This window comes from Schistocerca serialis, chromosome 1 (genome assembly GCF_023864345.2).
Source record: "Schistocerca serialis cubense isolate TAMUIC-IGC-003099 chromosome 1, iqSchSeri2.2, whole genome shotgun sequence".
In the NCBI taxonomy this organism is placed as follows: domain Eukaryota; kingdom Metazoa; phylum Arthropoda; class Insecta; order Orthoptera; family Acrididae; genus Schistocerca; species Schistocerca serialis.
The window spans coordinates 1,053,573,109-1,053,587,908 of NC_064638.1; the positions used below are offsets into that span (position 1 = coordinate 1,053,573,109).

At 45.6% G+C, this 14,800-nt stretch overlaps 1 protein-coding gene across 1 annotated transcript in view; it reads left to right on the forward strand.

Annotated features, from left to right (window-relative positions):
* LOC126415407 (uncharacterized) overlaps nucleotides 1-14,800 on the forward strand; it is a 514,961-nt gene that overhangs the window by 449,019 nt on the left and 51,142 nt on the right. The window contains exon 4 of the mRNA XM_050083429.1: nucleotides 11,516-11,652. Within this exon, the coding sequence (XP_049939386.1) occupies nucleotides 11,516-11,652 (137 nt within the window). The remainder of the gene's footprint in view (nucleotides 1-11,515; nucleotides 11,653-14,800) is intronic.

The following is a 14,800-nucleotide window of genomic DNA, read 5'->3' on the forward strand; positions in this document are numbered from 1 at the left end:
CATACGGAGCTCCATCGCAGTCTTTAACACTGGTAGCATGCCGCGACAGCGTGGACGTGAACCGTATGTGCAGTTGACGGACTTTGAGCGAGGGCGTATAGTGGGCAAGCGGGAGGCCGGGTGGACGTACCGCCGAATTGCTCAACACGTGGGGCGTGAGGTCTCCACAGTACATCGATGTTCGCCAGTGGTCGGCGGAAGGTGCACGTGCCCGTCGACCTGGGACCGGACCGCAGCGACGCACGGATGCACGCCAAGACCGTAGGATCCTACGCAGTGCCGTAGGGGACCGCACCGCCACTTCCCAGCAAATTAGGGACACTGTTGCTCCTGGGGTATTGGCGAGGACCATTCGCAACCGTCTCCATGAAGCTGGGCTACGGTCCCGCACACCGTTAGGCCGTCTTCCGCTCACGCCCCAACATCGTGCAGCCTGCCTCCAGTGGTGTCGCGACAGGCGTGAATGGAGGGACGAATGGAGACGTGTCGTCTTCAGCGATGAGAGTCGCTTCTGCCTTGGTGCCAATGATGGTCGTATGCGTGTTTGGCGCCGTGCAGGTGAGCGCCACAATCAGGACTGCATACGACCGAGGCACACAGGGCCAACACCCGGCATCATGATGTGGGGAGCGATCTCCTACACTGGCCGTACACCACTGGTGATTGTCGAGGGGACACTGAATAGTGCACGGTACATCCAAACCGTCATCGAACCCATCGTTCTACCATTCCTAGACCGGCAAGGGAACTTGCTGTTCCAACAGGACAATGCACGTCCGCATGTATCCCGTGCCACCCAACGTGCTCTAGAAGGTGTAAGTCAACTACCCTGGCCAGCAAGATCTCCGGATCTGTCCCCCATTGAGCATGTTTGGGACTGGATGAAGCGTCGTCTCACGCGGTCTGCACGTCCAGCACGGACGCTGGTCCAACTGAGGCGCCAGGTGGAAATGGCATGGCAAGTCGTTCCACAGGACTACATCCAGCATCTCTACGATCGTCTCCATGGGAGAATAGCAGCCTGCATTGCTGCGAAAGGTGGATATACACTGTACTAGTGCCGACATTGTGCATGCTCTGTTGCCTGTGTCTATGTGCCTGTGGTTCTGTCGGTGTGATCATGTGATGTATCTGACCCCAGGAATGTGTCAATAAAGTTTCCCCTTCCTGGGACAATGAATTCACGGTGTTCTTATTTCAATTTCCAGGAGTGTATTTCTGTGGCATCCGTAAACCACTTCATACGAATTCCAGCATGCCTAATTCGAAACATCCACGTCCATCTACCTCCCTTATCTTCACATCTCACTTCACTTGGCGTGAACGCATACGTAACTTCAAGTTCTGAAATAGTTTTGCACTATACCTGACTATGTAGGTGTAACAGTGTAACGCCATTCTGTTAGTTTGTGGAAGTTTATTAGTATACCTTATGTTTCTGTGGATATTATGTTTTGAATTTACCCTTTCCAATAAGCTATGCGAAACGAAGGAAAGAATATACTGTGACTCAGTTCATAGAATTATCCCGAGCAAAGAGAAGCAGTGATTTAGGGCTTCGCAGGAATATTCATCCGACCTTCCTGATGTTTTTCCCGATTCTCCTAATTCACTCTTACTGAATAGTGGGGTGGCTCGTTTAGAAAGACCGTGGCAGATTTAATTGCGCTTCTTAAAAGTCTTTAACGATCTCATTCTCAACGGCACCCAAACTTGTAATATTGTTGCCCTTCTTTTAATCAAAGTACATCTATCATTGTATAATCTCCGAATATAGACATTACACTATCGGAAAATCTGGAGTACATTTCTTATCATTTTGAAAGACATCATATTCATGCCAGTGACTCTTACACTTTTTATTTCCACTAGTGCAATTTCGGCCTTAGGCTATTATGAAGTGCAGATGTTTTGGCTTTAAGCCATGTCTATACCTAAAGCCAAAACATCTGCACTTGATAGTGGCCTAAGGCCGAAATTGTGATAGTGGAAATAAAAAGTTTACAGTCACTGGCTTTCAAATAATTTCACATGACTATGAATCCCGGTTATGAAAAGTTAATTTCTTATCATGTTTTCGCATCATGCCTCTTAAATACGCATCGTTGTCGTGAAGTAGTCACATACGGTGAAACTGTTGACATGATATACACTGATCAGAATGAACATTATTACCACCTACCTAATAGCCTGTATGTCCACCTTTGGCACGGATAACAGCGGCGATACATGTTTGTAAGGAAGCAATGAGGCCTTAGTAGGTCGCTGGAGGAATTTGGTACACATCTGCAGACATGAGTCTCTCATTCTCGTAATTCCTGGGAGGGGGCCGATGAATTATGACGCCACGTTCAGTCACATCCCAGATGTGCTCGATGGGGTTCAGATATGGCTATCTGGGGGACAAGCACATCAACCGGAACTCGCCACTGCATTCCTCGAACAACTCCAACACACTCCTGGCCTTGTGACTTCGCGCATTAACTTGTTGAAAATGCTACCGCCTTCGGAAAACATGATCGTTATGGCGGTGTGTACGCGGACTGCAACCAGTGTGTGATACTCCTTAGCCGTCGTAGTGCTTTGCACGAAGTCCGCTGAACCCACGGATGCAAACGTAAATGTTCCCCAGGGAACAGAGGAGCCGCCGTCAGCTTGTCTCTGCGCACAGTAGAGGTGTCATGGAACCATGAAAAAAGACAATTTCGCGCCCTCCCTTCGGCATGATGAAGAAGGTATCCGGATTCATCAGACCACGCAACGCTCTGCCACTGCGCTAACGTCCAATGCCGATAGTCACGTGCCCATTTCAGCCGTAGTTCCCATTTCCGTAGCGTTAACATTGGCACATGCATGGGTCGTCGGCTGTTGAGGCCCATCGTTAGGAGTGATCGGTGCACTGTGTGTTCACACCCACTTCTACTCTCCCCAGCATTAAAGTTTGATGTTAGTTCCACCACAATTCGCCACTTGTTATGCTTTACCAGTCTGGACAGGCTACGACGTTCGACATCTGTAACGATTGGTGGCTGCACAACTCCACGACGTCTGGACGTGATTTCACCTTGGTTTCGCCATGTGTTGAAGACACTCACCACAGCACTCCTCGAACACCCGACACGTTGTGCAGTTTCCGAAGTGCTCGTGCCAAGCCTCTGTGCCATCACAATCTGCCCTCGGTCAAACTAAGATAGATCGCGGGCCTTCCCCAATCTACACATCGACAGCACGTTCACTTGGTACTACACTACTGGCCATTAAAATTAGTACACCAAGAAGAAATGCAGATGATAACCGGGTATTCATTAGACAAATATATTATACTAGAACTGACATGTGATTACATTTTCACGCAATTTGGGTGCATAGATCCTGAGAAATCAGTACCAAGAACAACCACCTCTGGCCGTAATAATGGCCTTGATACACCTGGGCATTGAGTCAAACAGAGCTTGGATGGCGTGTATAGGTACAGCTGCCCATGCAGCTTCAACACGATACCACAGTTCATCAAGAGTAGTGACTGACTTATTGTGACGAGCCAGTTGCTCGGCCACCATTGACCAGACATTTTCAATTGGTGACAGATCTGGAGAATGTGCTGGTCAGGGCAGCAGTCGAACATTTTCTGTATCCAGAAAGGCCCGTACAGGACCTGCAACATGAGGTCGTGCATTATCCTGCTGAAATGTAGGATTTCGCAGGTATCGAATGAAGGGTAGAGCCACGGGTCGTAACACATCTGAAATGTAACGTCCACTGTTCAAAATGCCGTCAATGTGAATAAGAGGTGACGGAGACGAGTAACCAATGGCTCCCCATACCATCACGCCGAGTGATACGCCATTATGGCGATGACGAATACAAGCTTTCAATGTGCGTTCACCGCGATGTCGCCAAACACGGATGCGACCATCATGATGCTGTAAACAGAAGCTGGATTCATCCGAAAAAATGACGTTTTGCCATTCGTGCCAATTGTGCACCCAGGTTCGTCAGCCGATAGTCCATGCTGCTGCAAACGTCGTCCAACTGTTCGTGCAGATGGTTGTTGTCTTGCAAACATCCCCATCTGTTGACTCAGGGATCGAGACGTGGCTGCACGAGCCGTTACAGCCATGCGGATAAGATGCTTTCATCTCGACTGCTAGTGATACAAGGCCGTTGGGATCCAGCACGGCGTTCCGTATTACCCTCCTGAGCCCACCGATTCCATATTCTGCTAACAGTCATTGGATCTCGACCAACGCGAGCAGCAATGTCGCGATACTATAAACCGCAATCGCGATAGGCTACAATCCGGCCTTTATCAAACTCGGAAACGTGATGGTAAGCAATTCTCCTCCTTACATGAGCCATCACAACAACGTTTTACCAGGCAATCCCGGTCAACTGCTGTTTGTGTATTTGAAAACGATTGGAAACTTTCCTCATGTCAGCACGTTGTAGGTGTCGCCACCGGCGCCAACGTTTTGTGAATGCTCTGAAAAGCTAATGATTTGCATATCACAGCATCTTCTTCGTGTCGGTTAAATTTCGCGTCGTAGCACGTCATGTTCGTGGTGTAGCAATTTTAATGGCCAGTAGTGTACTACATACAGCGTGCGTATGTCTAGCAGTCATTCCTCGCCAGGTGGCGCTTATATCGCCTGGAAGGCTTTATGTCGATAGTACGTCGGTGGTAATAATGTTCTGGCTGGTAAGTGTGTAATGCTCGTTTCATAATGCTGCTTCATAAGATTTTCATAAAAAATTGAACAGAAGAGCGAAGTCTGTGAAGAAGTTGTTGGCATTGTTCCTCCTTTGTAGCGCTATTATTGGCTCCGAAGTATAATAAAGAAAACCAACGGAAAAATACTTAATAAGCTGAATGTCTAAATATTTTTCAAAGAAATACAATTTATATTAAAGACACATAAAAACAGAAGCAATCATAAACTTAAACTGACCTAGCGCTTTACACACAAGTACTTCGGTATTAATATCATCAGAGCAAACGGGCTTCAAGTTTGCTTTAACATTTTCATTAAAGTGTGTTTGCCTTTTAAAAGATCCTTTCGTTGAGAATTTACAGGTAAAAAGAGAAATAAAATGCTTTTTAATTTCCATCCTCTAGATTCATAAAAAGTCTTAGCACTTGAGTCTGCTTTTAAAAGCTAACCTGACGTCTTGAGAGCAAATTTTACATTTTAGCTCCTTCATATTCCTCCATTACTCACTGATTCGGTTTGATTGCAGTACTGTGAAACCCTCGGGCGGTAATTAATTGCACACGCTCTTGCAGCCAAAAAAAAGGAGAAAAGTATTGCTTTTCCTTTAAATATCGGTTTGGAAGAAAGTGAGCGCTTAGGAAGCCTGCATTGCATATTCAAAAACCGACGTTAACGTCGCATATGTTGCGTGTTTCATGATCTTTCGCGCGTACTGAACCAAAAGGCACACAAATCTTTTACTTCTTCTCCGTGGCCAGGAGAAGCACATTAATTTTCTATAAACGAAACTGAGTCATCAAGAAATTCTGATGTTATTATCATCCAAGCGGGAAACTGACGAAAGAAACTACATTAATCTGTGCCGGCATGGCGGAAATTCGATGCGGTTTTGCGTGAAGAATAATCGCGCTATATTCAATTAGAGATTTTTGCCTGATTACTTAGCTATGCATTGTGGCATCAAATCCATGAGGCATCGAATATATTGGATTGTCAACGTGATCAGTGATTACCGATACAACACCAACAAACGGATATTGGTCAAAGCTGGGTCCAAGGCGTCACAGTTGTGCGTAGCAGGAACGTCCAGGACACCGTAAGGTTGTTGTTATCCGATTCAGCCACTCCTAGCGGAATTTGACCAATACATGTACCGGAATGCGAGCATAAGTATCAACAACGCTCTCCTGTGGCGTGCACAGTTCCCTTAACATATTCCCACAGAGAGCAATCTAATGGATTTCAAGCTAGGGAATATGGCGACCGTTCCACCGGCTTCTGCGACCTATCCATCTCCGCGGAAACTAGATATCCAGGTATACCCGGACCACTAACCTATAATGACGTGGGTACCATCAAGCTGAAAGAAAATTAGAAGTGCTTCGTTTTCAGCCAGAAGCGACGACAGCAAGCCTTCCTCTAACACAGCTCTTAATATACTCTAAATTAAGAAGAGCCAAGAATAAGTGGATCCCACAATCCACGTGAAACAGTCACTTTAGATGCAACAACCACCTTTGATCCATCAAGCGAGGGTTGACATCTAACTAGTAGCTGTGACTGTTTATTTACCTCTGCGTTCACATAGAAGTTAATTTAATCCTTATAGAGTACATCACAGGGGAAAGACGGGTTTCCGTCCATGTTGGCTGTTACCCAATCTGCGAACTAAACACGACCATCTGGGTTGTCTCCAGTGAGATGTTGTAACTTTTGAATTTTGTTAAGGTGCCATTTATGTGCGGCCAAAATTTTCATTATTGATATTCGGCTGAACCAAGTGTCCTGCGAGATACTGCAAGTACACCGCTCTGAAGTCTTACTAACTGATACAATTATATGTATATGTGTACGTTCTTTCGGACATGTCTGTATAGTCGTATACATACACCTCGTCGGGCATGACTATTTCAATGCAAATGCATATTACCGTTCGTCCCCTTGCGGGAATACAGCTAGGCTGCTAGAAATGGGGAAAATGAACGGGTCACAACATCAGTAGGGAGCAGAGGTCAACATCAAGCTTGTCTGGGTGGCCGAGGGGGTTAAGGCAATCGTTCCAGAGAAGCGGAGTATCTCGGTTCGATTTCCAGTCAGGCACAAATTTTCAAGTGCAACTGTTGAATTATTTCAACCCACAAAACAGCTATGTCATGCCAATTTCCCTTATATAATGTCAGAACAGCAATTGACGTTGCCTCATACGTAGCCGTTTTCGATCGTCCAGCTTTCGGCCTGCGACAAAGCCCGTTTTACGGAATTTCTTGAGAAGTTCTGACTAGGTGGAGTTCACTGAAAACCTCTGTGATGAAACTGGTGCTTCTCTTCCATATATCAGGGACATCTCAATGTGTTAGGCTTGCGTTATCGCCGTCAGTTATCACGTCAACCGTTAATAAGAAACATCGGTCACAACTGGAGAATGAATCAGGCTGTTCTCGAACGAAGTGTACCATAGTTCTTCTCGTGTAATTCTCCACAAGTCCAATTAGTCACATACCCTTTATATAGTGACACAAAAAATAATTAGAGGACGTCGATTTGGATCCGATAGGCCATATGCCACCAGGTGGGCAGTTAATATGTTAAGAATACTTTCAACGTCGCCCTCCAACTGATAGCGTAGTGGCACACGGCTAGCAGAGCGCCATCAGTGCCCACCGTGTAGCAGGGAATGCTCACAGACAAATGGCAAACGCGTGAAGCAAGCACCCATCCATGCCACGGAGACTAACTGACTTGGAAGCCTCTATTTTGTACAGAATGGAGGGATCGGATGCCTTAGCAAGTGATACTAAGTTCCATACGATACCTGTACCCAATCCTGAGAGAAAGGTGTGCTATATGATGGTCGGACATTACGACAGGTCGAAAATAAATGATAAAAATGGAACGTTGTCATAAGTCACGTGAACATTATCTCTCCCTGAGCCGTGCTGCGGCTCGCGTTGGTGCCGTGTGTAGGTTTTTGCCAGACCATATCGTTTAGTAGGCATGGTTGTGTTGTTTGTCTACTTACCGTGTTCACTGGCGCCACTCGGTTTCGTAAGCGTTGCCTGTCCGCTAGTGGCAGCAGCGGAACTTATCGATATGTAGTTCTGCTGCACTATCTGTGGGGCGACCTGGTGCTTCTTCCGTGTGGTGTGAGTGTGGAGTTCGGTTGGGGAACAGGAGTAGCGAGGTCCGCACAAAGCGAGACACGCGGCGTGTATGGACTGCTGGATCGAAAGGCAGTGGTCACAGGGGTGCACGACCTCGTCGAAACTGGATCCTGCATGTTTAAGTTGAGTGCATTGCAATTCGCGTAGAGAAACCTCCGTTGTTGTTGTTGTGGTCTTCAGTCCTGAGACTGCTTCGATGCAGCTCTCCATGCTACTCTATGCTGTGCAAGCTTATTCATCTCCCAGTACCTACTGCAACCTACATCATTCTGAATTTGCTTAGTGTATTCATCTCTTGGTCTCCCTATACGATTTTTATCCTCCACGCTGCCCTCCAATACTAAATTGGTGATCCCTTGATGCCTCAGAACATGTCCTACCAACCGATCCCTTCTTCTAGTCAAGTTGTGCCACAAAGTCCTCTTCTCCTCAGTTCTGTTCAACACATCCTCATTAGTTATGTGATCTACCCATCTAATCTTCAGCATTATTCTATAGCACCACATTTCGAAAGCTTCTATTCTCTTCTCGTCCAAACTATTTATCGTCCATCTTTCACTTCCATACATGGCTACACTCCATACAAATACTTTCAGAAACGGCTTCTTGACACTTAAATCTATACTCGATGTTAACAAATTTCTCTTCTTCAGAAACGCTTGCCTTGCCATTGCAAGTCTACATTTTATATCCTCTCTACTTCGACCATCGTCAGTTGGTTTGCTTCCCAAATAGCAAAACTCCTTTACTACTTTAAGTGTCTTATTTCCTAATCTAATTCGCTCAGCATAACACGACTTAATTCGACTACATTCCATTACCCTCGTTTTGCTTTTGTTGATGTTCATCTTATATCCTCCTTTCAAGACACTGTCCATTCCGTTCAACTGCTCTTCCAAGTCCCTTGCTGTCTCTGACAGAATTACAATGTCATCGGCGAACCTCAAAGTTTTTATTTCTTCTCCATGGATTTTGATACCTACTCCGAATTATTCTTTTTGTTTCCTTTACTGCTTGCTCAATATAAAGATTGAATAACATTGAGGGGAGGCTACAACACTGTCTCACTCCCTTCCCAACCCCTGCTTCTCTTTCATGTCCCTCGACTTTTATAACTGCCATCTGGTTTCTGTACAAATTGTAAATAGTATTTCGCTCCCTGTATTTTACCCCTGCCACCTTCAGAATTTGAAAGAGAGTATTCCGGTCAACATTGTCAAAAGCTTTCTCCAAGTCTACAAATGGTAGAAATGTAGGTTTGCTTTCCTTAATCTATTTTCTAAGATAAGTCGTAGGGTCAGTATTGCCTCACATGTTCCATTATTTCTATGGAATCCAAATTGATCTTCCCCGAGGTCGGCTTCTACCAGATTTTCCATTCGTCTGTAAAGAATTCGCGTTAGTATTTTGCAGCTGTAACTTATTAAATTGATAGTTCGGTAATTTTCACATCTGTCAGCACCTGCTTTCTTTGGGATTGGAATGATTATATTCTTCTTGAAGTCTGAGGGTATTTCGCCTGTGTCATACATCTTTCTCACCAGATGGTAGAGTTTTGTCATGACTGGCTCTCCCAACGCTGTCAGTAGTTCTAATGGAATGTTGTCTACTCCCGGGACCTTGTTTCGACTCAGGTCTTTCAGTGCTCTGTCAGACTCTTCACGTAGAATCAATCTCCCATTTCATCTTCATCTACATCCTCTTCCATTTCCATAATATTGTCCTCATCTCCCTTGCATAGACCCTCTATACACTCCTTCCACCGTTTTGCTTTCCCTTCTTTGCTTAGATCTGTGTTTCCATATGAGCTCTTGATATTCATACAAGTGGTTCTCTTTTCTCCAAAGGTCTCTTTAATTTTCCCGTAGGCAGTATCTATCTTACCGCTAGTGAGATAAACCTCTACATCCTTACATTTGTCCTCCAGACATCCCTGCTTAGCCATTTTGCACTTCCTGTCGATCTCATTTTTGAGACGTTTGTATTCCTTTTTGCCTGTTTCATTTACCGCATTTTTATATTTTCTCCTTTCATCAATTAAATTCAGAATTCCTTCTACGAGCCCTCCTCTTTTTACCTACTTGATCCTGTACAACCTCTGGTTTAGTCAGTTTATCCAGGTCCCATCTCCTTAAAGTCCGACCTCCACCATTATGAAATCTCGCGACTCTCCAGTGACTTGGGTTCGTGTTGCTGCTCGTAGTGTCGCCGAGGCGAAAAGCAGCTAGTGGAGTACCTGTGGAAGGTGGATCTGACAAGCCTTCCTGAGCTTCTAATTACTATTTCCAGCATCTTACATTGTTATGTTCAACCAGCGGTACTTTTCTGTCTTGTGGCCGCTAACGCCCCAGTTACCTGCCCTGGGGGTTAGTGTATGTAATGGCAGTGTACATTTCCTCACCTTTGCTGTCTGTATCTTAGGAATTTGTTAAATTTTAAATAACTGCCATTTTTCGCGTTAAAGGCCTTCAGCCGTGATTGTGGTTACGTGCCTTAAAAGTCTGTTTGCGACCTTATTGGCTTAATTATTTATTAAAACCAATAGCAATTGATTCGGGCCCCGTCCACAATCGTAACCAAATCCTGCCTTTCTTAATGACCAGGTCTCACTCCCGTAGACGAGGTTCTGGACGTCCACGCAGCAAAGGCGCCCTCCAGGATCGTCGTATTGTAAGGGCAGCAGTGCAGATCGTACAGCTACCACAGTAGAAATAAGAGGGCTTGTGAGCCGAGATGTGTCAACACGAACTGTTGCTAACCGATTATTAGAAGCTGGACTACGGCCTCGCACACTTCTAGTTAGCCTTCCACTCACACCACGGCATAGACGTGCACTCCTCTACTGGCGCCGTCAGAGGATCACTTGGAAGATGGAATGGCGCGCTGTGGTCGTCAGCGATGAAAGCAGGTTCTGCGTGCAGGCAAGTGATGGTCGTTTGCGCATACGACACTGACCTGTTGAGCAGTGTCCGCTTGAGTACATTCGTCCAGGACACTTTGTCCCCACCCCAGGTCCACGGTATCGAGTCCGATAAGCTACAAACCTCATTTACCTTTGGTGTTTGTTGATAGGATGCTAACCAGCTCTCGGTATGTGCATAACGTTTGATCTGAGGCTTTCCCGGTATCCAAGGTTCTTGGGTGTCCAACCGGATCCGATTGTCAAAGTTCCACGATATTTCGGCGAAAACCACCTGATGATGGCGGAACGGTTTTTCGCCGAAATATCGTGGAACTTCGACGATCGGATCCGGCTGGACACCCGAGAACCTTGGATACAATGCATAATGTTGTTCGACCTGTTCTTTTGCCGTTCTTGCAAGAGGAAGGTGTGCTCGTCCGCACACTGCCCTTAAAACTCAACGTGCTCTGCAATATTTGCAGAAACTTCCGCGCCACACGATCTCCGCACGATCTAGGCGCGTCACTCCAGAACCGCGCTGCTGCTACGGTCGCAGGTTCGAATCCTGCCTCAGGCATGGATGTTTGTGTTGTCCTTAGGTTAGGTGAGGTTAAGTAGTTCTAAGTCAAGAAACTGATGACCTCAGATGTTAAGTCCCATTGTGCTTAGAGCCATTTGAACCATTTGTTAAAATATTGCCCAGACGGATGTTTACTGGAACGACGTCGTTGTTGTTGCAGGAACGAGTACAGCCCCGTGTTCCGATGCTGGGACTGCGTGCTGTGGCTGGACCGCTGGAAGAAGAGCCTGCTGTACGCAGTCTTCGCCGCCGTGCTCCTGCTCAAGCCTCACAGGCTGTGGCTCTCGTCCGTTGCAGGTAGCTGTAGCCCACAAGGCAGATTGTTCATTTATTGAAACTTCCTGGCAGATTAAAACTGTGTGCCCGACCGAGACTCGAACTCGGGACCTTTGCCTTTCGCGGGCAAGGCAAAGGCAAAGGTCCCGAGTTCGAGTCTCGGTCGGGCACACAGTTTTAATCTGCCAGGAAGTTTCATATCAGCGCACACTCCGCTGCAGAGTGAAAATCTCATTCTGTTCATTTATTGCTGCCGCAGTCACTATCTGGCACGATCTACAATTACTGCGTTTCAGTCTGCTGTCTACTGGTTCTAACGCTCAGGGCAGAGAAGGTGACTCTCCCTCATACGCCGTTTCGTCCAGGATTCTTAGGTACACTACTGGCCATTAAAATTGCTACACCACGAAGATGACGTGCTACAGACGCGAAATTTAACCGACAGAAAGAAGATGCAGTGATATGCAAATGATTAACTTTTCAGACCATTCACACAAGGTTGGAGCCGGTGCCGACTCGTACAACGTGCTGACATGAGGAAATTTTCCAACCGACTCCTCATACACAAACAGCAGTTGACCGGCGTTGCTTGGTGAAACATTGTTGTGATGCGTCGTGCAAGGAGGAGAAATGCGTGCCATCACGTTTCCGACTTTGATAAAGGTCGGATGGTAGCCTATCGCGATTGCGGTTATCGTATTGCGACATTGCTGCTCGCGTTGGTCGAGATCCAATGACTGTTAGCAGAATATGGAATCGGTGGGTTCAGGAGGGTAATACAGAACGCCGTGCTGGATCCCAACGGCCTCGTATCACTAACAGTCAAGAAGACAGGCATCTTATCCGAATGGCTGTAACGGATCGTGCAGCCACGTCTCGATCCCTGAGTCAACAGATGGGGACGTTTGCAAGACAACAACCATCTGCACGAACAGTTGGACGACGTTTGCAGCAGCATGGACTATCAGCTCGGAGACAATGGCTGCGGTTATCCTTGACGCTGCATCACAGACAAGAGCGCCTGCGACGGTGTACTCAACGACGAACCTGGGTACACGAATGGCAAAACGTCATTTTTTCGGATGAATCCAGGTTCTGTTTACAGCCTCATGATGGTCGCATCCGTGTTTGGTGACATCGCGTTGAAAGCACATTGGAAACGTGTATTCGTCATCGCCATACTAGCGTATCACTCGGTGTGATGGTTTGGGGTGCCATTGGTTACACGCCTCGGTCACCTTTTGTTCGCATTGACGGCACTTTGAACAGTGGACGTTACATTTCAGATGTGTTACGACCCGTGGCTCTACTCTTCATTGCCGGCCGAGGTGGTCGTGTGGTTCTAGGCGCTCCAGTCCGGAGCCGCGCTGCTGCTACGGTCGCAGGTTCGAATCCTGCCTCGGGCATGGATGTGTGTGATGTCCTTATGTTAGTTAGGTTTAATTAGTTCTAAGTTCTAGGGGACTGATGACCACAGCAGTTGAGTCCCATAGTGCTCAGAGCCATTTGAACAATTTTGAAATCTACCCTTCATTCGATCCCTGCGAACCTTACATTTCAGCAGGATAATGCACGAGCGCATGTTGCAGGTCCTGTACGGGCCTTTCTGGATACAGAAAATGTTCGACTGCTGCCCTGGGTAGCACATTATCCAGATCTCTCACCAATTGAAAATATCTGGTCAATGGTGGCCGATCAACTGGCTTGTCACAATACGCCCGTCACTACTCTTGATGAACTGTGGTATCGTGTTGAAGCTGCATGGGCAACTGTACCTGTACACGCCATCCAAGCTCTGTTTGACTCAATGCCCATGCGCATCAAGGCCGTTATTAATACCAAAGGTGGTTGTTCTGGGTACTGATTTCTCAGGACCTATGCACCCAAATTGCGTGAAAATGTAATCACATGTCAGTTCTATTTGTCTTATGAATTCCCGTTTATCATCTGCATTTCTTCTTGGTGTAGCAATTTTAATGGCCAGTAGTGTATTTTGCTGCGTTTTGACAACATGGGTGCGTTGTGAAAACACTACAGTGTAGTGCATATTGATATTTGGTCCAGGTGTAGGGCTCAAGTAACCCATTAAAGTAGGGAAATATAATTGGCCAAATTTTATTATTATTATAAATTTATCTACAGTTTCAAAGCTATGAATTATTTTCACAATCGTGCTAAAGTACGAGTAAAGAATAGGGACTGTGAATATAGAACGGTTACCAACATTGGATGGTAATATTAAAATTGGAGGATTGAAAAAAACAAGTTCGTCTTGAATAAGCGTTTAGGCACGTCTGCGGCTTATTACTATCGTCGGTGTACGTGGAAGTACGAACGAAAGGGTAGAAAAATAATTTTTGAACAGAAATAACAGCGCAGCCGGAAAAGGTACCCTAGTAAGCAATTGCTGACATCATAGGACTTCTGTCGGAAACTAAGGACACTGACGGAAACTATTCAACGAAATGAACTATCTTCACAGCACTTAGTTTGCATTTACGTTAAACAAGGCGAAAACGAACTACTGAAGTGTAGTACATATAAATTCGGACACAAAATTTATAGACATTAGAGCTATAGAAAGCTTTATAATGTAAGAAGTAACGAAATTCTCATATCACAGGACTAGCAGAGCGTGAGATAGGCAAAATAAAGGCTATATAAAAACCTACTGTTGAAGGTAAGGAAATATTTCTTCAAAAAAATGAAATATTGGAATATGGGAAAAATTCCTTAAACTATACCTGCGGAAAAGTGTAACATTAGACACTAACACAAGAAGAAATTGGAAACATTTGGTATCAATTGGACAGAAATACCAGAAAATGAAGAATTAGTAGGAAGAATAGAACAGATCCTTACCACAAGAAGTGAAAAAGTGTTGAGACAGTCACCACAACTTATACTCAGAACAGTAGAAGGAAAACTATAACAGCACACAAAAGATTAAATAGAACAAATTTTCTAGGGTGTTAAATATACTAAGTACATAGAGATAAAAAGATGAGAAGATGGCCTCAAACAGCACTGATGATTAAAAGAATATTGATGGCATGGCGATTATATGCTTCTTCCTAATTCAACATGAGTTGTAAGAAACCTTCCTGTAGGACGGCATACTGCATTAAAGAAATGTGTGTGATGTTGACGGGAGACTGCCTGAAATGGT